The 21180-nt window shown below is 38.4% G+C and overlaps 1 protein-coding gene across 1 annotated transcript; it reads left to right on the top strand.

Moving 5' to 3' along the window:
* The first annotated feature begins 2643 nt into the window (after positions 1–2643).
* LOC311592020 (uncharacterized protein) lies at positions 2644–21086 on the top strand. Its single transcript, XM_084771945.1, has 5 exons — positions 2644–2695; positions 6566–6611; positions 7412–7503; positions 10049–10175; positions 15297–21086. Exons 3-5 carry the CDS (start codon positions 7474–7476, stop codon positions 17240–17242), a joined length of 2103 nt encoding a protein of 700 aa, XP_084628071.1. The 5' UTR covers positions 2644–2695; positions 6566–6611; positions 7412–7473; the 3' UTR covers positions 17243–21086.
* The last annotated feature ends 94 nt before the right edge of the window (positions 21087–21180 follow it).

The raw sequence follows: 21180 nt of genomic DNA, 5'->3' as shown, positions 1-21180 counted from the left end.
AAACACAGTGAAGAGTCACCGCGGGGCGGGGCCAGCCACCCGGAAACAGAGGTTGGGAGGATGTTGGAAATTAGGCGGAGGGTAGGGGAAGTTTGTGAAGTGGGAGGGGTTTAGAGGTGTGACGTGAAAGGAAGCTGGGACAGCGAGTAAATGAGGCCTGAGAAGTCGGACTGAGGAACCAAGCCTGAAGTGGCAAAGGACCATTCACGGAAAACGTTGTGGGTCTGCAACGTGAGGACTCCCGTGGTGCTGGCTTGGGTGCTGAGGACGCGAACTGCAGGAGTCACAGGTGGCGCGCAAGGACTCCTGGGAAAGTCACCAGTCAGCAGCGTAGCTACGGAAATTTCGGCCAGGCAGCCCCAGAACTTCCCAGGTCAGAGGAACTGCAGGGCTGGGAAACCATTTATTAGGAACCAGCGTCAGATTAATTTCTCTGCCGTTCATAAAGAAACTAGATCTGAAATTCTCCTGTGGAGGTCGTCCCTTGTTGGTAAACTTCATATCAGATGAAAAAGACTAATCCTGAATTTATTTTTTATATCCTCTGGTTGCAAAATCGTCAGAATACTCTAGTAGAATATTTGAATCTATCTGTTGTATTTACAAACACAGTTCTCTTGGTGAAAGTGAAAAGAACAAAGCTCTTTAATTTACATGCATGAACCCTAACTCCCCTATTATACCTGGGAACTTATTTGGTGACTTGGCGTCCCCTGAGAGCTTTCAGACACTAGTCATGAAAGGAGAGACTGCAGATTTAATCAAATCCAAAATATATACTATTTTCTGTGTTTTACATGTACAATTGTAAACATTTAAAAGTAAACTTTTTACCCGTCATTACCTTTTCATCTAAAATAAAAATATATGTTCTCTGTGATGTAAATACAGCATTCTGAAAAGTGTCTTAGCCAGACATGGTGGCAGAGGTCTTGACTCCCAGGACTCCAGAGACAGGCAGGTAGATCTCAATGCTTTTAAGACCAGCCTAGTGGACACAGTGAGTTTCAGTACACCCATAGCTACACCTTGAGGCTCTATCTCAAAACAAAACCAGAGGAAAGGAAAGGAAGAAAAAGAAGCCAAAAATGTCTTCTTTTGCTGAAGTTTTAGGGTTGTACTAAAGACATTATAAACCAGATGGTGTTGCCACACCCCCTAATCCCAGCACTCAGGAGGCAGAGGCAGGTGGATCTCTGAGTTTGATGCCAGCCTGCTCTGCAGATCCAGTCAGGACAGCAGGGCTTCTGAAGGGCCAGCCTGACTCCATCTTAAGGATGGAAGGCATTTTCTTATAAGGTCAAATAAAGTTCATTTATGATTGCTGCAAAATTGAAATTGAAAGTTCTTTAACTGCTTTCTGGAATTTGACATGTTCTACACCTTATGGAGTTTGACTCACAGCTTGAACATATCCAGACTAAATGTTCTGGCAAATAATACTGAAATGTTCAGCCAAGATCCTACTTAACCAAAAATGCTCTGGAAATCCACCAGCCATTGAACCAGACCCCACCCCAGCCCTCAAGTTTGGGGGGATATGTAAGCCCCACTTTCTTCTATGTTCAATACTATCTTTTCAAACCCCACTTCATGAAGAAAACCCTGTCTGACAGATAATAAACCTTGCTGAATTTGATGAAAGAATTTGGGTAATGGTCTTTACTCTCATACAGTGAGATTATACTACATAAGAAACACTGTCTCAAAAAACCAAAATTGAAAAGAAAATGCATTATAGTATAGGACAAAAATAGAAAGGATCTTTTCACTTTAGTGTATAAAAAATGTCTGCAGTAGTTCTCCTGGGTTCAAAAGGAACACATGTCTGTTCATAGACTCATGACCAACTGTTATTTATGGGTTCTTCTATTTCCTTTGTTTGAGACCTGAACTCACTGTTGGCCTATGTAGTCCAGAGCTCACTATGAATGCTAGACTGGATTGGAGCTCACAGAGTTCCACCCACCTTCTCCCAAGTGCTGGAATTAAAGGTGTGCACCAGCACAACTGTTCAAATTGCTGTCTTTAGTTTTGTGCTCACCTGACAGCCAGTGGTGTGACTGTGGACTTCTTCCAGGAGGAAGGGCACTGCCTGCACCCCGCTGGAGGGCTTTGTGTGGAGACTGGATGTTTCAGAATTACAGCAGTCTGCATTCTGTGAGGGAGAATAGTTTGCCCGCTCTCTCCTGGCTCCTCCTCAGGGTTCCTGGGAAAACAAGTCATCATGAGTGTGACCTGAGTGTAAAGGAGCCTCACATCTCACAGGGTGAAGTGAAATTCTCCGAGGAACACTGAAAATATTCCTGAATTGTTCCCTCTTCTTATAAGTCCCTTTGGGAGGTGTAAGGTTTCTGTCATTTTTGGTCCATAGTAAATTCACAACCTCACTATCCCAATCATTCAGATTCATTTCTTTCATTCAGCTTTGCCTGAGCTGTGACTGAATGTGGGATTCTAGTTATGCTAAATGAAAATGAATTTTAAATATTCTCAGTACTCTGACACTGGGTAATCACTTGTAGAATCCTCCCTTTATCTACTGAGCACAGGACTGTGTTAGAAATCCACATGCTTTCTGAAGAGTCTGTTTCTCCTGTGCAGGGCTCACTGACCACCCAGACCTGCTCAGCTGTGGAGCAGAACAGAGTGGCCTGGAAGATGGAGAGGAAGGAGGCAGGAGCAAAGGATCCAGGTATGCTGGAGGGACTGATGAAGGGATGACAAGAGGTTTAAATGAATGGAGAGTGGGACATGAAATCAGTTTTACCACAGTCTCTTTCACTAGAAATAGTTGTGGAGACCTCCACCGAGAAAAATCTCAGGATTATCCTGTTGTAGGTATGAGAAATCTTCTTACAGAAGATTCAATGCGAGGAGACAAATAAAATATCATTTGACTGTGCATGTGAGTGATGCTGACCTTATTGCTTGTGCGTCATTGTGTGTCTTCATTCCATATTGAAATAGTTTTCATTTCAGTGCTCTTCATGTATTATAAAATGATGAATTGTAATACCAATATGTGTATTTATTGATTTCAGAAAGTGGAACTTGTAATCTTCTAGCCCACTCTCTACCATTTAGTATTAATTTCTTTGTTCCAAAAAATAATGCTAAGAGAGTTTTGATAAGAATCATGCGCTATATTTACAGACAGTTAAAACCATCTATCCTAACTTCCCATATATATCTCATGTTATCTGTTACCATGTCAATTGCAAGTGGTTCCCACTGCTGCAATTTTAATACACCTTGAGATCACCTCTAGTTTTCATCCTCTTAGTACTTTCTGGCTCTTTGCTGTTCCTTGGTAGTTTCAATGGTGATCATTAGTCTACTGCTGTCCATCGTCATGGCACTTAAGGAAAAGTCCTTCTTTCTCATTATGTTCTATCTTTAAATATGAAGTTAATTAAGAGTTGCCAGGAAGTATGTTTTAAACCTAGCTGTCACTCTCTTTCCTTCCTTTTTTCTTTTTGAATGCCGTAGTCTTTTTACATCATCTGCTTCAGGATTCTTTTCCATTTAATTTTTTAAAAATACTGAAAGAAACATTTTTTATTGCTTAGGGCCTTAAGTATAGACACTGTCTATGAGGAATTGCAATCTCCATATAATAAAATTTACAGTATTTATTTACAATGTGGAGATTTTTAATATGTACCTGTTCGCTCTTTCAACGGCTGTTGAGCATGGTGTGTTCAAGTCATTGCTTATGTATTAATTATCATCATTTGCTTCCTGTATAATTTTTGATAGATTTTAAGTCTTAATCCATTGTACTAGAAATAGATATCTAATGAGTGTATCTGCTGGATAGGATGTTTCTTCATATTTTTTGTTATTTCTGTGGATATTTTGAATATTACACAGCACTATTTGTCAGTTCCTGCTCTTGTGTCAAGTACTGCCGCTTTGTGTTACTCTACAGGATCCACTGTAATCCACACGAAGCTCTGTGGTTCCTGGTATAGTGTATTATATATGGATAGGTACTTTCCCCCATACCACTGTTTGAAGAGGCTGTTTAGTCTACAATATATGTATGTAGTATTTTGGTGACATTCACATGGTCACTGCATTGGTGTGGTCTGGAATCACACTGGGATAGCTGGAGCATTGTAACACTCCTCTATGGTTGCACTGTACCCAGGGAATATGGACATCAATATAAATTCTAGGTTTCTCCTTTCTTTTTTCTTTTGTCTTTCCTTTTCTTTCTTTCTTTTTTTTTTTTTTTTTTTTTTTTTTTTTTTTTTTTTTTGGTGTGGGTGTGGGTGGATGGGGAGGTAAAGTATATTTTGAATAATTAAATGTCATAGAGTTTCAACAGATAGTACAAACTAGTTTTAGAAATAGCACATATTTCACATGCTACATATTTCATTTATGTAGAACATCCTTTCATGTTGTAGTTCAGGTCTTCTTCAGCTCCTTCAGCCATTTTTCATTATAGAAACCTTGTTCTACACATCCTTCAATGAAATTTTCATTCTGTAGACCTTTCATCTACTTAGTAATTGCATTGAAGGTTCCTTTGTTGCTGGTACTCTGTCTATCAATAATCTATCTGTCTATCTATCCATCTATCTATCTCTATCTCTCTTTCCTAGATTTATTTACTATTCAGTTTTTAATTTAAATTTACATGTTAATACATATATACATATTAGTGTTTTCCTTGCATGAATGAGTATATATCATGTGCATCCTCAAAATATAGTTGTGGAGAGCAAATATAGTGTGGGTTGTGGGAATGGAATCTTGGTCCCTTCTAAACAATAGATGTGTATAACCATTGAGCCATCTCTCTAGCTTCCTATTAAGCTTAATTATAAATATTATAAGGCCATCCTTGTATTTATTTTTATTATGTTGATGATCTCAAATATTGACTTTACATAGGAATTCTTTCTCTTTTGCTTTTGTTTTAATAATTATGCCCTAGAACTCACTCTGTAGACCGTATTGGCCTCAAACTGAAAAATCCATCTGCCTCTGCAAAAAGAGCTGGTAATATAGTCATGCACCATGCACCATGCTGGACTCATTTATTATTTGTAAACAAATTAATTCTTTCTTAGTTTGTATATGTTCATGTGTATTCCAAAACATAAAAATACAACCTACACAGTCTGTTTGTTTTCAAGGAATGAACATTTGGTTTTAGATGAACATATAGTATACCCTTCTCTGGAGAGAACTCTCTCGAGCTCTCAGAATCCCTTAGTGTCTGACTAGGGTTGAGGCCTAATGAGTTTTCTCCTACCATTCACCTTGTCTGCTGGTTTTGTCTTTGCTCAGCTCCTCCTTAGGCAGCAATGTTTCTTAGATTTCATGCATATAGTTTCTCTGACGTCTCTGAGACGCACAATCTCACAGAAAACTTCCTGTTCCTCTGCCTCTAACAATATTCCTACCCCTTCTTTCTCAGTGCTTCCTGGGCCATAGTTCAAGAAATGTGTTGCTTATGTGACAGTTGTGGCTGAGAATCACAACTCAGCTTTTTAACTTTGCTGGAATGATCATCATGTGTTGTTAAAAAACAAGAACAAAAGCATTGATTGATGAGGAGATAAATTCCCATTTATTGTGGGAATGAGGAGAAATATTTAGAATGCACTTAGGAATTATGCTGATTGTAAGTTCTCCTCCAAGATCTTGACTTCACTAAGCCTAGGGAAACTGGCTAGTTTTCCAGTACTATGCTTGATTTTCCTCTGCTTGAGAGTTGAGAGGATGGTAAGTACAATTCAAAGCTATTAGTTGCCACCAAGGCATGTGTGCCATCTTACACACTAGGGTTATCCTGCAGTGCAGATCATTGCTGTGGTCCGTAGGTGTGGGACTGTGGGATGGCTCCCTTCTTTGGAAGATTGCATGCTGCCTTCTGGTACCATGAAAGCTAGTCCCCAGAGATGTCACATCCATCTCAAGTTCTCTGTCATCTGTGTCCAAAGTGCCTAGCTTCTTCAATTGTAGGGACTCACCTTCTACCTCTAGGAGGAAACCGTGGGCAACAGCAGTAGCCTGTAATGTTTTGGGAGTCTCTTGAACAGCTGTGATGAAATTAAAAGCAGAACTCACACTCCTGGGGTTGGAGGTTCTGTTAGAAAATTATGGATCAACCCAAATGGGAAATCTACATTTGCGCTTTAAATATATAACAGCACAACAATTCATATGTATTATAGGTAGTTTGGGCAGATGGATAATAGTATGATTCCTTATGACAGTTTCAGACATCTTTACTGCTATTTTACTCTCCTTCTGGATTTATATCTGTCCCTTTTTTCCATAATTAAATTCCTCCGTTGTTTGTCCATTTCCCCTTTCAAATCACTTGATCCCTGTTATTGCCCTCTCTGTTACACACACACACACACACACACACACACACACACACACACACACAGGTCACTTTTTGCTTCTCTGGGTTATTGTATTTATTCCAAGTATACTCCCATATGAAGATTTGGAGCTAAGAACTTATTATTAGAGAGAACATGCAATTGTCTGTATTTCTGCGTCTGGGTTACCTCACCAATATGATTATTTCTAGGTCTGTTCATTTACATGTGAAGCTTGTGATTCAATTTTCTTTACAGGTAAATAATATTTCATAGTGTATATGAACCACATTTTCACTATCCATCTGTCAGAATAAGGACATTTACATTGTTTCCATTTCAATACTATTTTAAATATAGCAGCAATGAAGATTGTTGAGCACCTATCTGTGGAGTAAAATATGGAACACTTTGAGCATATCCCAATGAGTGGAACCTTTGGTCACATGCTAGATTTATTTAACTTGAGGATTTGTTTATTTAACTGAGGAGAATGCATTTTGTTTCCCAGAGTGGCCACATTTTTTGTTAATAGTTTTTATTCTATGATTGTGGTTTTTTTATGTTGGTTCTGGTTGGGTTGATGGTGGTATTCTTTCTTCACTGTGAGAATTAGTGGTTTGCTGTCTTGAGCATGGATGATTACTTCCCACTTTTTCTGTATTTATCTATTCTTTACATTAATGTATTGTTTTTCAAGTTCTTATGCATAATATCTTTGATTCTCCTGTGTATATTTTTGCTTTAATTTATACTTTGCTTTAATTTAATGTATACATTGTGCTGCTTTAGTGAAGTGAATTGTGTTAATTTATGACTTTCTTCAAGTGTGTCTATGTTTCCATCGAAATTAAGAGAGTATTTTTCTTGGTGCAACCATATTGTTGGCACTGGTTTTCTGTCCAAGCTTTAAATGTCATTCCACGCTCCCGGCTTTGGGATCGTTAACAGGACACTTGGTAGAATTCTGTTGCTTGGCCTTCTCAAGTGATTTGGCATTGTTCTGTAGCAGCATTCGTTATTTTTTGCTTTTCCTTTTTGACTCCTTTATGTGACAGGGCAGCAAACCATCTCTTCCTTGTTACTGAAAGAGAAACTGAAGGAAGAAAAACAGAAAGAAATGGCTGATTCTCCAGGAAATATGTCCCAGGTCAGTGGTCATGTTCATTATTTTCCTGGAAATATTGTATTTTGAGATATTGAAAACCTTTCATTTTCTGCTTCTGATAATTTTTTCAACTTTATTATTAGAAAAAAGTTGCAAACAAACAAAAAAATCACATACTGAAATTAACCATTTACTGCACTTTTATGCAGTTACAGTAGTTATCAGGAACAGAAACTCTAGATCCTCAGATGTGCTTTTATATTTTTATTATTAAGTATATTTTCATGAGTATATCCACCACCAAAACCAAAACTCCTGTGACAGAATCAGCACTAGAAATACAATTAGCTTTATATACTCTTACATAACTGGTGTTCACTACCTGCCCACTGGTGTTAATTCAGTCCCACCTTAACCCATAGTATTTACCATTTCCTGTTCTCTTTGTCTGTGCTATACTGGGCCCACATGGACATTGTTTCCAATAAACAAATATTACTGGCGTGTTTTGTATATGAGGGAAAACATGGTCCCTTTTTTTCTGGTGATCTATGTCCTCACTTACTATTAAACATCCTAAACCCAACAATTTCCTACAAATTTTTACTATCTTTTTCTCTTCATCTAAATAGTATTCTGTTTTATATGTATATCATTTTTATTATCCATTCATCTGTTAATAGACAATTGGGTTGATTCCACTACTTTGTGCTGGTAAATAAAGCAGCAGTAAACATAGGGTATAGCTCTTTACCATCGGGTGGGGAGTTCCCCGAGTATAAACCCTGGAGTGACCTTGGAATATACCCAGAAAATGCCCTAACACACAACAGGGACATATGCTCAACCATGTTCATAGCTGCTTTATACATAATAGCCAGAACATGGAAACAGCCTAAGTGTCCCTCAGTAGAAGAATGGACTAAGAAACTCTGGTACATTTACACTATGGAGTACTACTCAGCTATTAAAAACAAGGAATTCCCGAAATTTGTGGACAAATGGATTGACCTAGAAATTTTATAATGAGTGAGTTCACCCAGAAGCAAAAAGAGACAAACGGTATATACTCACTTATATCAAAACACTAGTCCAAGGGATACGTCCCATGAAAAACTTTACTTACCAAGAAAGTGGGTCAGAGGAGAGGACATCCTATTGAGACTTTAGGCGAGAGTAGCATGGAAGAATGGGGAAATAGTAGGACCCACAGGGTCCTGGAAACTTACAAGAAGAACTTTATGACAGGCAGATCTGGGTCCTGTGGTCCTCCTCAAACTAAGGCACCAGCCAAGGAGAAATAGGCAGTAAACTTCGAACCCCTACCAAGACCTAGCTGACGAACATGATATTCTCCACCGTTGAGTGGAGAGTGAGATCTGACTCTCACATGAACTCTGGTGCCCCTTTTCTGACCACGTCCCCTGGATGGGGAGGCCTGGTGGCACTCAGAGGAAGGATAGCAAGTTACCAAGAAGAGACTCAATAATCTTAGAGCATATATAGGGGTGAAAGTCTCCCTCAATCACAGACATAGGGGAGAAAGGCGGAAGTGGGAGGGAGGGAAGAATGGGAGGAAACAGGGGAAGGGCTAACAATCAAGATGTAATATGAATAAATTAATTTTAAAAAATGGTAAAAAAAAAAAAAAAAAAAAAAAAAACCCTGGAGTGAAAGAGCTGAATCCTATGTTATTTTTTCTTTAATTTTTTAATAATCTCCAAACAGATTTTCACTTGAGTGTATCAATTTACACACTACACACACTGCCCTACAGTGAATAATGCTTCCTTTCTCTCCACATTTCTAACATCTCTGACATTTGTCATCAGATTAGTTGATGAGAGCCATTTTTCCAGGGATGAGGCACTAATTCCAAGTAATTTTAGTCTGCCTTTCTCTGAATGCATCTTAGGGATTATGACCACTTTTTGCAATACGTATTGTCCATTTGTATTCTGTCTTTGAAAAGTGTCTGTTCATTATGTTTGCCTATTTGTCGATTGGCAGTTTTATTTCCTTGTATTTTAATTTCTGTAATTCTTGGAAGATTCTACATATGAGCCCCTGTCTACAGTGTTGCTGGTACAGAACTTTTTGTTCTCAGTAGTTGCATCCATCTGTTTGAGCTAGTTCCTGTGCTGTTAGTGTTTTTTCTAATCAAAGGAAACCATCCATATCCCGAAGGGCACTGCCCATGTTCTCCAGGTTTCTGTGTTTCTCATTTTCCATAAGGTCTTCATCTATATTAGCATTTTCAGCAGTATAACACTTAAAATCCTCATCATGAATTTTACTTCTGAGATATGTACACTGTGATCCTGTGGGTCATAAATACAGCATCCATATAAGGTAGATAGCTGTCCAAACTTTAAATGTGTGTCTTATTTCATCGATGTGCTGTGAGATTATTTTGTCATCCTGTTTTCACAGAGTTAGAACAGTCATTATAACGGATGGCTATGTTAGAAAGCCTCTTTTTGAGTAATTGTCTAAGCTCACCTATATCCCTACGTTCCTTACATCTCCTGATATCCAGTAAAGTACTATGCACAGAATCACCTGGTTAAACTGTACTTTGTTTCAGGGTTTGTTGACCTTCCGGGATGTGGCTGTGGACTTCTCCCAAGAGGAATGGGAATGCTTGGACTCTTCTCAGAGAGCTTTGTGCATTGATGTAATGTTGGAGAATTACAGCAACCTTGTCTTTGTGGGTGAGAACATTTTGATTGTAGAAGTCCTAACTCATTGTTTATATGTACAGAATTAAGGGGTTATAAACTCTCTCTGTTACACTATCTCAGAAACAATAAGAAACTAAGGAAAGTTCTGTAATAGAAAAAAATTTTTCATGGTATTTGGGGTTTTTTTCTTCCTATTTTTGACTTAACACAGTAGCATATAATATTTCTACCCATAAATTATTGACATGGATTATTTTCTCATAAAATATATCCTAACTATAGCTTCCATTCTCTCTACTCTTCCCAATTCCTCTTGAAATAATTCCTGCCTCAAATCACTAGAACCTTGGATATCTGGCAGAATACTTGCTTTCTGTCCATTAGTTTTGAAGATCTAATGTCTGTGCATTTTTTGGTTGTTTTTTTTTTTAAGGAAAAAAAGAACAGTTTTATGGGTTTTTTTACTAATTAATTTCTTTATTACACTTTACATCCTAATCACAGTCCTCCCTCCCTCCTCTCCTCTCAGTCACATCCTCATACCCTACCTCCTTCCTTCCCCCATCATCATCTCCTAAGAGAAGCTGATGCCACCTATGGTTACCAACACACACTAACATAACAAGTCCCAGCAGGATTAAGCACATCCTCTCCCACTGAGGCAAGACAGCACAGCTCAGCTAGGGAAAAGGGATCCAGAGGCAGACAACAGAGTCAGAAATAGCCTGTGGTCCAGTTGTTAGGAGATCCACATGAAGACGAAGCTGCACATCTGCTACATATATATATAGGGGACCTGGCGCCAGCCCTAAACTCTACCTATTGTTTAGCTGTGGTTTTCTGCATGTTACCATCAGTTGCAGGACGAAGCCTCTCAGAAGACAACTATGCTAGGCACCTCTCTGCAAGCACAGCAGAGTATCATTAATAGTTCAGGTGTTGGCTTTCTCTCATAGGATGGGTCTCGGGTTGGGCCAGTCATTGATTAGCCATTTCTTCAATCTCTGTTCCACCTTTATCCTTGCACATCTTGTAGACAGGACAGATTTGGGGCTGAAGGTTTTATGGGTGGGTTGGTGCCTCCCTCCTTCCACTACAAGACCCACCTCCCTGCAAGAGGTGGCCCCTTCAGGCTCCATACCCCTGATGCTAGGAGTCTCAGCTAGGACCACCCCGACAGAGTCCTAGGAGACCCTCCTGTCCTAGTTTTCTAGCTCTTCCTAGAGATGCACCCCCACCACATCAATTTCTGTTCCCTCTGTGAGGCCCCCCACACCCGATCTCAAATCTTGTTCCCCTCCTCGCCCGCTCTTCCAACAGAGTTCCCTCCATCTATCTACTTCTAATTTCTATTTTATTTGCCTTCTGAGTGAGATTCAGTCATGCTCCTTTAGGCTCTCCTTGTTACGTAACTCTTCTGGGTCTGCGGATTGCAGCATGGTTATCCTGTACTTTGTGGCGTGTATCTACTTATAAGTGAATGCACACCATACATTGTCTTTCTGGGTCAGAGTTTCCCCACTCAGAATGATATTTTCTAGTTCCATCCATTTGCCTGAAAATATCATGATGTCCTTGTTTTTAATGGCCAAGTGATAATCCATTGTGTTAATGTATCACAATTTCTTTATCCATTCTTCAGTTGAGGGGCTTCTATGTAGTTTCCAGTTTCTGTCTATTACGAATATAGCTGCTATGAACATTGCTGAACAAGTGTCTTTGTGGCATCATGGAACATCTTTTGTGTATATGCCCAGGAGTGATATAGTTGGATCTTGAAGTAGAACCGTTCACAATTTTCTGAGAAACCACCACATTGATTTCCAAAGTGGTTGAACAAGATTGCACTACCACCAAAAATAAAGGAATGTTCCTTTTGTTCCACATCCCCGCTAGCACGCGCTGTCACTTGAGTTTTTGATCTTAGATATCCTAATGGGTGTAAGATGGAATCTCAGAGTTGTTTTGATTTGCATTTCCCTGATGACTAAGGACATTGAATAATTCTTTTACATGTTTCTTGGCTATTAGATTCCTCTGTTGAGAATTCTCTGTTTAGCTCTGTGCCCCCCATTTTTAAATAGGTTATTTGAGTTGTTGGTGTTTAATTTCTTGAGTTCTTTATATAATTTCGATATTGGTCCTCTGTAATATTAGTGAAGACCTTTTCCCATTCTGCTATGTTTTGTCCTATTGAAAGGATACTTTGCCTTACAGAACTTGTCAGTTTCATGAGGTCACTTCTATTAATTGTGATCTCAGTAACTGTGATTGGTGTTCTATTCAGGAAGTTGTCTCCTGTACCAATGTGTTCAAGGCTATTCCCCATTTTCTTTTCTATTAGATTTAGTATATCTGGATTTATGTTGAGGTCTTTGGTCCACTGAGACTTGAGTTTTGTGCAGGCTGATAAAGATGGATCTATTTGCATTCTTCTGAATGCAGATATCCAGCTAGACCAGCACCATTGTATGATTCTGGCTTATTTGTCAAAAATCAAGTATTCATGGGTTTGTGGATTTCTTTCTCGGTCTTCCATTTTACTCCACTGACCAGCCTGTTTTTACATCGATAGGATGTTATTTTATTATTTCTCTGTGGTAGAGCTTGAAATCAGGGATGGTGAGACCTCCCGAAGTTGTTTTATTGTACAGGTTTGTTTTAGCTATGCTGATTTTTAATTTTTGCAGAAGAAGTTGAGAATTGCTCTTTCAAGGTCAGTAAAGAACTGTGTTGGATGGGAATTGCATTGAATTTTTATGGGAATTGCATTGAATCTGTAGATTGCTTTTTCTAAGACAGCCATGTTTACTTTTAATCTTATCTATCAATGAGCAGGGAAGATAATTCCATCTTCTATGGCTTCAGATTCTTTCTTCAGATACTTAACATTCTTATCAAACAAGTCTTTCACTTGCTTGGTTAGAGTTACACCAAAATACTTTATATTATTTGTGGCTATTGTGGAAAGACGTTGTTCCCATAATTTCTATCATTGTTGCTCAAGTGTTTTTCTTGCACGCAGAATGACACATCCTGTTTTTTCATCCATTCCGTTAGCCTTGTATTGAGTGCACTGATAATGAGAGATTTTAATGACCAATTGTTGTTAATTCCTGGTTTTTTTATGTTGGTGATGTTATTGTGTGGGCAGAGGGGTGTGTGTGTGTGTGTGTGTGTGTGTGTGTGTGTGTGTGTGTGTTTCTTTTCTTTTGGTTTTGCTGAAGTTACTTATTTCCTGTGTTTTCTTGAGTGTAGTTAATTAACCTCAATGCACTGAAGTTTTTCTTCTAGTATCCCCCTGTAGGGCTAGATTTGTGGAAAGGCTTATATTTGATTTTTAATGGGATATCTTGTTTTCTTCATGTAGTGTGGTGAAAGGTTTGTTGGCCATAGGACTCTGGAATGACATCTGTGGTCTCTTAGATTCTGCAAGACATCTGCCGAGGCCCTCTGACTTTTAAAGTCTCTGTTGAGAAGTAGAGTATAGTGCTGATAGGTTTGCCTTTATGATATTGTTACCCATCCTTTTTTTCTTGATAAAAAACATTCTCCCTTTTTTCTGTACATTTTCTTATTATGGGGCAGGATAATTTTTCTTTTCTGGTCCACTCTATTTTATATTCTGTAAGCTTCTTTTTTGTTTATAGCCATCTCTTTAGGTTGGGTAAATTTGCGTCTATAATTTTTGTTGAAGATATTAGTTGGACCTTTGAGCTGGGAGTATTATTATTATCATCATCTGCTTTGTCCTCATCCTCATCCTCATCCTCATCCTCCTATTCCTATTTCTCTTACATTTGGTCTTTTTGTAGTGTCCTAGATTTCTTGGATGTTTTATGCCAGGAGCTTTTTAGATTTAACATTTTCTTTGACTGCTGTGCTGATTTCTTCAATTCTGTGTTTTGTGCCTGAGATTCTTTCTACAATCTTATATGTTCTGTTGGTGTTATCTACTTCTGTAGTTCCTGTTTTCCTCCCTAAGTTTTGCACCGCTAGGATTCACTCATTTTGTATTTTCTTTATTGCTTCTATCTACATTTTCGGGTCTTAAGCAGGTTTATTAAATTCCTTCACCTGTTTGGTTGTATTTTCCTGTATTTCTTTAAGGGATTTATTCATTTCCTCCTTGAAGGTCTCTATCACCCTCATAAGATTTGAATCGAGGTCATCTTCTTAAGCTTCAGCTGTATTAGGACGGCCAGGGCTTGCTGGAGTAAGATAATGGGTTCTGGTGGTGCCGTATTGTCCAGGCTTTTATTGATTGTGTTCTTAGGCTGGCCTTTAGGCATCTGGCTGTCCCTGGTGTTGGCTGTTTTTTTCTGATGCCAACCAGACTCATTGGAGATGCAGCAGAACCTTCTGCCTGATAAGAGATCTCAGAGTACAGCATGCTGCTCACCTCCTGCTAGCCGTACCCAAGTGGCCCTGAATGCTCATGGATCCCGAAGGCCTTCTCAGCACTCAGCAAGGCAGGCAGGGCTGTGGACATGAAGATGTAGCTCCAAGGACACAGCATGGCTCACTGCTGATGGCTGTGACACAGTGGGAAATGTCAGGCAGGAGATTGGCATGGAGTGGTCTAATTTGGGTTTTTGGGGACCGCAGCAGGCCTCCTGAAGAAGGCAGACACAACTGTGAGCCAAATGACGGTTCTCAGGGGACAGCATACAGCTCATCTCTGCTGACTATGCCCTAAATGGACCAGGAAGGACCATTTCATGCTTTTAAGTGATATATAATCTTAGAAGGAATTTTGTCTTCTGAACAGTACTTTTCATTCATGAGTACAATGCTGTGAACCTGGAATTAACCTTAACTCTTTATCATCCCTGTCACAAAACAAACAAATAAACAAAACAAAAGAAATTTAAACATACAGAACACATTCTAAATATAATCAGCTAGTGAGCTCCTTTCTAATCCTAATTACTAATTCCTCAGTTATATGTTTCATCTTCCTTGAATGCTGTGACTGTTTTTGTGAGAATCTATATAATTATACTGAACAAAACAGGCAGACTACTAGGACTTTTATTTTTAAAAATTGCTACTTGACTTATTTTGAGAGAGAACATAGGCAGGTAGTCATTTGTCAAATGATTTATTTTAAAACAAGCCCTAATAATATGAATTGTACTTCTTTTCTAGAGAGCTATTGCATATGTGATACTGCCCATCAACATGTGAATACTGAAAAGCAGTCTTGTCAGTATAATGAACTTGTCAAAATGATTCATGAACGCCTCAAGTGTGAACTTTATAAAACTACTATAACTGCAGAAAACTGTAATAACTACAGAAGTAGTACTGAGAAGGGTGCCGCTTTTGAATCATCAAACATGGACAGACTTAAAAGTTTGCACACTGAAGAAGACCCTTGCAAAACTAAAGCCTCTGAGAAATGTTTAAGTTTGTCTTCCAGTATTAGTCAAGAGCAGAGACACTACACTGAAAAGAAAGAGCACAGGCACGGTAAATATGATGACATTTTTGCTTCAACATGCAGTTCTCTGCAACAAACAATGTACACTGGAGAGAAACCACACCAGTGTGGAAAATGTGGAAAAGGCTTCAGTAATTCCTCAAACCTAATTGTACATCAGAGAATTCATACTGGAAAGAAACCCTACAAGTGCAACATTTGTGACAAATCCTTTAACCAGTGCACACATCTTAAAATACATCAAAGACTTCATACTGGGGAGAAACCTTACAAATGCAAAGAATGTGGAAAGTCATTTCATCAGTCGTCAGCCCTTAAAGACCATGAGAAATTACATACTGGAGAGAAGCCTTACAAATGTAAGGAATGTGACAAATCTTTTACTGTGAAGTCCACTCTTACAAAACATCAGCGAATTCATACTGGGAAGAAACCCTACAAGTGCAATGTTTGTGACAAATCCTTTAACCAAGGGGTAAATCTTAAAGTACATCAAAGACTTCATACTGGAGAGAAACCTTACAAATGCAAAGAATGTGCAAAATCATTTCATCAGTTGTCTGCACTTAAGAGCCATCAGAATTTGCATAATGGAGAGAAGCCTTACAAGTGCAAGGAATGTGACAAATCCTTTACTGTGAAGTCAATTCTTACAAAACACCAGAAAATTCATACTGGAAAGAAACCCTACAAGTGCAATGTTTGTGACAAATCCTTTACCCAGTGCACAAATCTTAAAACACATCAAAGACTTCATACTGGAGAGAAACCTTACAGATGCACAGAATGTGGAAAATCATATGCTCAATCATCAGCCCTTAAACTCCATCAGAAAATGCATAATGACAAAAGACATTCTGGAGAGAAGCCTTACAAATGCAATGATTGTGACAGATCTTTCGCCCACTATTTGTCATTTAGAAGGCATCAGAAAATTCATTCTCTAGAGAAATTATATAAATGTAAAGAATGTGGTAAGTCCTATATTGAATTATCACACCTTAAAACACATTACAGAGTCCACTCGGGTGAGAAGCCTTACACATGTGAGGTTTGTGACAAGTTGTTTACTACAACCTCAACTCTTAAAACACATCAGAAAATTCACACTGGAGAGAAACCTTACAAATGCACGGAATGTGACAAATCCTTTACCCAGGCCTCATATCTTAGAAGACATCAGAGAGTTCACACTGGAGAGAAACCTTATGTATGTAAGGAATGTGACAAATCTTTTTCTACGTGTTCAACTCTTAGACAACATCTGAAAATTCATACTGGAGAGAAAACTTACAAATGCAAAGACTGTGACATATCCTTTACCAAGTATTCAAATCTTAGAAAACATCGGAGAGTTCATTCTGAAGTGAGATATCACTTCTGTAAGGAATGTGGAAAATCTTTTACTAGTAGCTCTTACCTTAAAACACATCAGAAAATTCATACTGGAGAGAAAACCTACAATTGCAAAGACTGTGACAAATCCTTTATCCAGGTTTCAAATCTTAGAACACATTACAGAGTTCATACCAAAGAGAGATCTTGCATATGTAAAGAATGTGGTAAATCTTTTACTAAATGCTCAACTCTGCAAGCACATCAGAAAATTCATACTGCAAAGAAAAATACTGTTATAAATATTGTGACATAGCACTTATCTGGTATTCGCTGCTCATGATCATAACAGTATACATAATAAAAAAGTAAGGATAGATTTTTTTAAAATCTATTAAAGAAGGTTTAAATCTCATATATCACAGTTTATATTAAAATAAAATTCTGTGACTTTAAATATGTAAAATGTGCTTTGTAAAAAATATGTCTAAGTATTTTATTGCATATATGTCTGTACGCTACATGTATGCCTACTGGCTGTGAAGGCCAGAAGAGGATATCAGATTCCCAGAAACTGGAGTTACAGGCAGTTGTGAATTGCTATGTGTGTTGGAAATTGAACCCCTGTTCTCTGGAAGTGAAGAGCCAGAGCTCATCACCACTAAGTCATCTCTCCAGCCCCTGGGAAAAGCCATAATAACAATATCATGTTCAATATGCAAAACTTGACAATAATGACAGGCATGGTGGTGCTTACCTTTAATTCCAGCACCAGGACAAAGAGACAGGAAGACCTCTGTGAGCTCACAGCTAGCTTGGTCTACATAGTGAATCCCAGGACAGGAGCACTACATAAACCCTGCCACCACCACCCAAAAATAATAAAATCATAGTGAAGACAAAATACAGAAACATAAAATGTCTGGGGAAACCTTTAGTTTTGCCTCTAATATTGCTGTACATCACAAAACCCATTCTACTGAGAAATATTGAATAAAAATAATGATAAAAAGGAAACGAAATGGCATGATTACTCCTTGGTATGGTAGAGGAGAAAGTTTATTATAGATATGTGGGAGAGCATAGCCAGGAACAGACACATCTGTAAGAGTACTGAGTGGTCATAACCCTCAGTAATATGGGGAGAGGGTAACTCTAGGCAGCAGGCAGGGGGACAAAGGACAAAAAGGTACAAAAGAGGCAGAAGTAAACCAATGCGAAGTACCTCTAGGGAAAGGGCAGACCAACTACTGCACTGGAGAGTTCAGGGTAGACGACAGAGTCTGCCAGAAATACCCTGTAACAGGTAGGGACCAAAGAATTGCTGGGAGAAACTAGGGGCCAGGTCCACTTTGATAGGTCAAATAGGCACAAATAGAGCAGCTTGTTCAGGTTGGAAACCTAACACATATAAAGGTGTGCAATGTATAATTTCCATGTCTTGTTAATTTGAAATTCCTCCCTGACCAAATGCATTGAATTTGGCAAATCCTTTACTTAGTGCTGAAATTGTATACATAAGAGAAAAATTGTGGAAGAAAGCACAATGCTCCAATAAATTCTTATCTTCTGTTCACCTTCAAAATATTTAAGCTAGACTCAAACCATAGAAATAGTAAGAAGAAAGAGTAAAGAGTAAGGCTGTGGATGCAATAACATGTGCATACTCACATATATTTTAGAAACACCCAAGGTAGTGGCTGGAGAAATGAGTCAGTGGATAAGACCACTGGTTGGTCTTTCTTTTGATCTTGGTTGGATTCACAGCACCTATATTGTATTTCACAACTATCTGTAACTATTTTCATGGGATCTGATGCCTTCTGGAATCTCCAAGCATGACATGCACATAAGGCACAAAGACAAAGCACCCATACATGTAAAATTAATTAATTGATTTTTAAAATCCTGAAAGTCTCAATGAATAGTGCTACATGCCCTTAATCTCTTCTCTGACATTAGAGGCAGGTGCATCTCTGTAAGGTTAAGGCCAGCCTGATCTCCACAGCAAATACCAAGATAACCAGGTTTACACTAAGACACTCTATCCCTCCTCCACAAAAAAGGGAAGAAAGAAAAGGAAGGAAGGAAGGAAGGAACAAAGACATGTACATATTCATTTTTAATATCTGTAGACAAATGGGTAGGTAGTTACTCCACAGTCTAAAATAATATACCCACACTTAACTGCTGGGAGACTTTCATTGAGAGAAACCAGAATCCTGGGACCCTTCCTCAGCTAAGATGAAATGATAATTGCCCCAGTCTTATAGAGTTTCTTGTTCTTATGATTTTTGAACACCTACTTTAACTCTGTGTTACCCACAGAGTTAGAGGAAAGTTCTTTTACCAAGGTTGGGAGTAGCACAAATTGATAAACATAAACACAAATATTTAGATGTCAGCTTAAGAAGCATGATTATTAACAACATTTAAATAGTCTTCCCTTGAACCTGTAATTCTCAAGCCGTAGCTTTTGAGCATTTTGCACTGCCACACATGAATCCCCCCCTATGGAGCAGCGTCTGCCACACATGAATTCCCCCCTATGGAGCAGCGGCGTTTGGTGATACACACAAGCAGTCATGTCTGTATTGCACCAGTACACACATCTTGCCTAGTATGTTGGTAGTGTGGGAATGTATGGTACAGGGGTTAAAACCATTGACATCTTTTCTCTGCCAGGACTTTGTTTTGCTATGAAAGCCAGCCAGCATGGACAATTTCCTGTTAAGTTCAAGATTTTTCTCTGTCTTACAAACAAAGGGTTTGTTGTCTTCAACAACACCATGTACAATGGTGCAATGACAATGCCTTGTTTTGTTTGGGGTTCCTCCAAGTTCTCCCACTCCCACAGCCATGTATGACATCTTTTTACCACATTTATTTCAACATTCATTATCATTTCTATTCTTGATGTTAGCTGTTCTGTATAGGGTAAGATGGACACTTACCTCCTTTTCCTATAGAAACTTTTTTTTTTTTTGCTTGCTTGCTTAGTTGGCAGGTGTATTTGGTTTCATTTTGGGTTTGTTGAAGGCTTGCATGACCTTGCTCAACTGTACATAACTTTTTCTTACCATGCCTTGGCAATCACTCAAAGTAACTCCACAACCTACTTTATACACCTGAGAAAGAAGTGGATTTTATTTCTACAGTTTTAAATAATGGGAACTCTAACTCAAATATATGAGTATCTATGTGCATACAACATTGAAAATTTAAACAACATCAAATGAATTATGTAAGCAAAACTACAAGTAGCAATGAAGCTGAAACAGTAATAAAAAGCCCACTCACTCCCCCTTAAGACAACTCTAGTACCAGATTGACAGGATTCTAACAGAACTTTGAAGAACTAGTATCAAAGCTACTTAAAATGCTTCTTGACAAAAAAAAAAAAAAAGGAAGATTTCATCACACTCAGTGTGACTTGATATTAAACCAGAAGATGATACAACCAAAAAGAAATTGCAGGCTAATATGTGTCACAGACATGAGGATAAGCCATAGAGACTTTGCTTGGGAAAAGTACCAGAGACCTCGAACTGCCCAACATGATCTCTAAACATCCAGAACATCTGTTGAGGCTTTGCTTGACAAAGTTCCAAAGAACTCCAGCTGATCAACACTGACCCTAAATATTATGTATGGTCCAGGTGTAATTTTGTCTAAATTCGGCCTCTTTTTTCTCCTAAAAGTGTCTTTTTCTCTTTATTTCTCAGCCCTAAGGAAATTGATACAGGAAAAACTTTGAAATCTCGAGCACACCTGGACAAATGCTGGTGACAGTGATAAAGTTTTTTTGCTCTGACTGTGAGCACCCAAGCAGAAACTGAAAGAAAGAAAAGACCTTGACATAACAGTCCCTGGCTAGATACTGTTACCTATACAGCCATTTCTTTAGAATCCACTTTGAGAAGAATAGAAAGTGAGCTTGGAACATCATGATTTACAGATATTTTAAAATAGAGGACCCCTTGGCAGTTAGCCAAACTGTTAGTTTGGGACTTGGAGTATGTCAATTTTTTTGTTTGTTTTTGTTTTTTCAGTCACCATTTACTCGAGCTATGTTGCTATGACAATCTTGTAAACACAACGGCTTTAGCGGAGAGCAATTTATGATTAAACTTTCCTGAGTATTGTTTAAGAAATGATAATCAGGTTATGCTAACCATTGCTTGGAAACTAATTTATTTTTGCTGAATCTTTTATTGTAAATTATACAGAACTATTTGTGTTTCCTTGTTCCAC

The sequence above is a fragment of the Acomys minous genome (genome assembly GCF_964271855.1).
Source record: "Acomys minous genome assembly, chromosome: 2".
Lineage (NCBI taxonomy): Eukaryota > Metazoa > Chordata > Mammalia > Rodentia > Muridae > Acomys > Acomys minous.
Note: the sequence above shows the minus strand (reverse complement) of the source record. Positions and strands in the feature narration are given on the sequence as shown.

Coding starts and splice junctions, on each gene's coding strand:
- LOC311592020 (XM_084771945.1), top strand. CDS start 7,474: ATGGCTGATTCTCCAGGAAATATGTCCCAG. Junction 7,504..10,048: donor CTCCAGGAAATATGTCCCAG/GTCAGTGGTCAT, acceptor ACTTTGTTTCAG/GGTTTGTTGACCTTCCGGGA. Junction 10,176..15,296: donor CAGCAACCTTGTCTTTGTGG/GTGAGAACATTT, acceptor CTTCTTTTCTAG/AGAGCTATTGCATATGTGAT.